Consider the following 548-nt stretch of genomic DNA (forward strand, 5'->3'; position numbering starts at 1 on the left):
TTTTTTTTGACGTTTCTTTAAAATAGTGTTAATGTCTTGTTCTTGTTAATAGTGTTGTCACACCCATAACATTTGCTCATTTTATAATGTGATTTAAGCAGGAATAGTTTAACAAAAGGATGCCCAAAACTTGTGGATTAAAGACAATGACGTCTTATTTATTTAACATGTCTTTAGAGATAGATCTATTGATATATCTCAAATATCTCTATTTCATTTAAATTACCAGTCATTGCATTTAATATATTTTGGTGTAATTCAGTTTTATTGTTGATGAAAATAGCAGAGGAAACAATTGTTTGACATTTCATACACGTCATACAGCCAATGTATAAAATCTTTACATCAGTATGCAGGATTTGTTTAAACAAAAAACATTTTAAATCCTAACAGGTCAGGGATTTCCTTCTCGAGGAGTGCATGGGAGACGATTTGCGAGATGAAGCATTTGTCTTGACAACGATGACTTGTTATTCCCATCAGAAACACATTACACATTTTCCAATCAGCGTGTGCAGAATCTGTTCAACCTTGATAATGTTCACTTG

General features: G+C 31.8%; 1 protein-coding gene across 1 annotated transcript in view; it reads left to right on the plus strand.

Annotated features, from left to right (window-relative positions):
* Nucleotides 1–548, plus strand: part of tprb (translocated promoter region b, nuclear basket protein) — a 23300-nt gene extending 22752 nt beyond the window's left edge. The window contains exon 51 of the mRNA XM_032524879.1: nucleotides 394–548. Within this exon, the coding sequence (XP_032380770.1) occupies nucleotides 394–443 (50 nt within the window). The 3' untranslated portion in view covers nucleotides 444–548. The remainder of the gene's footprint in view (nucleotides 1–393) is intronic.

This window comes from Etheostoma spectabile, chromosome 9, assembly GCF_008692095.1.
Source record: "Etheostoma spectabile isolate EspeVRDwgs_2016 chromosome 9, UIUC_Espe_1.0, whole genome shotgun sequence".
NCBI lineage: Eukaryota > Metazoa > Chordata > Actinopteri > Perciformes > Percidae > Etheostoma > Etheostoma spectabile.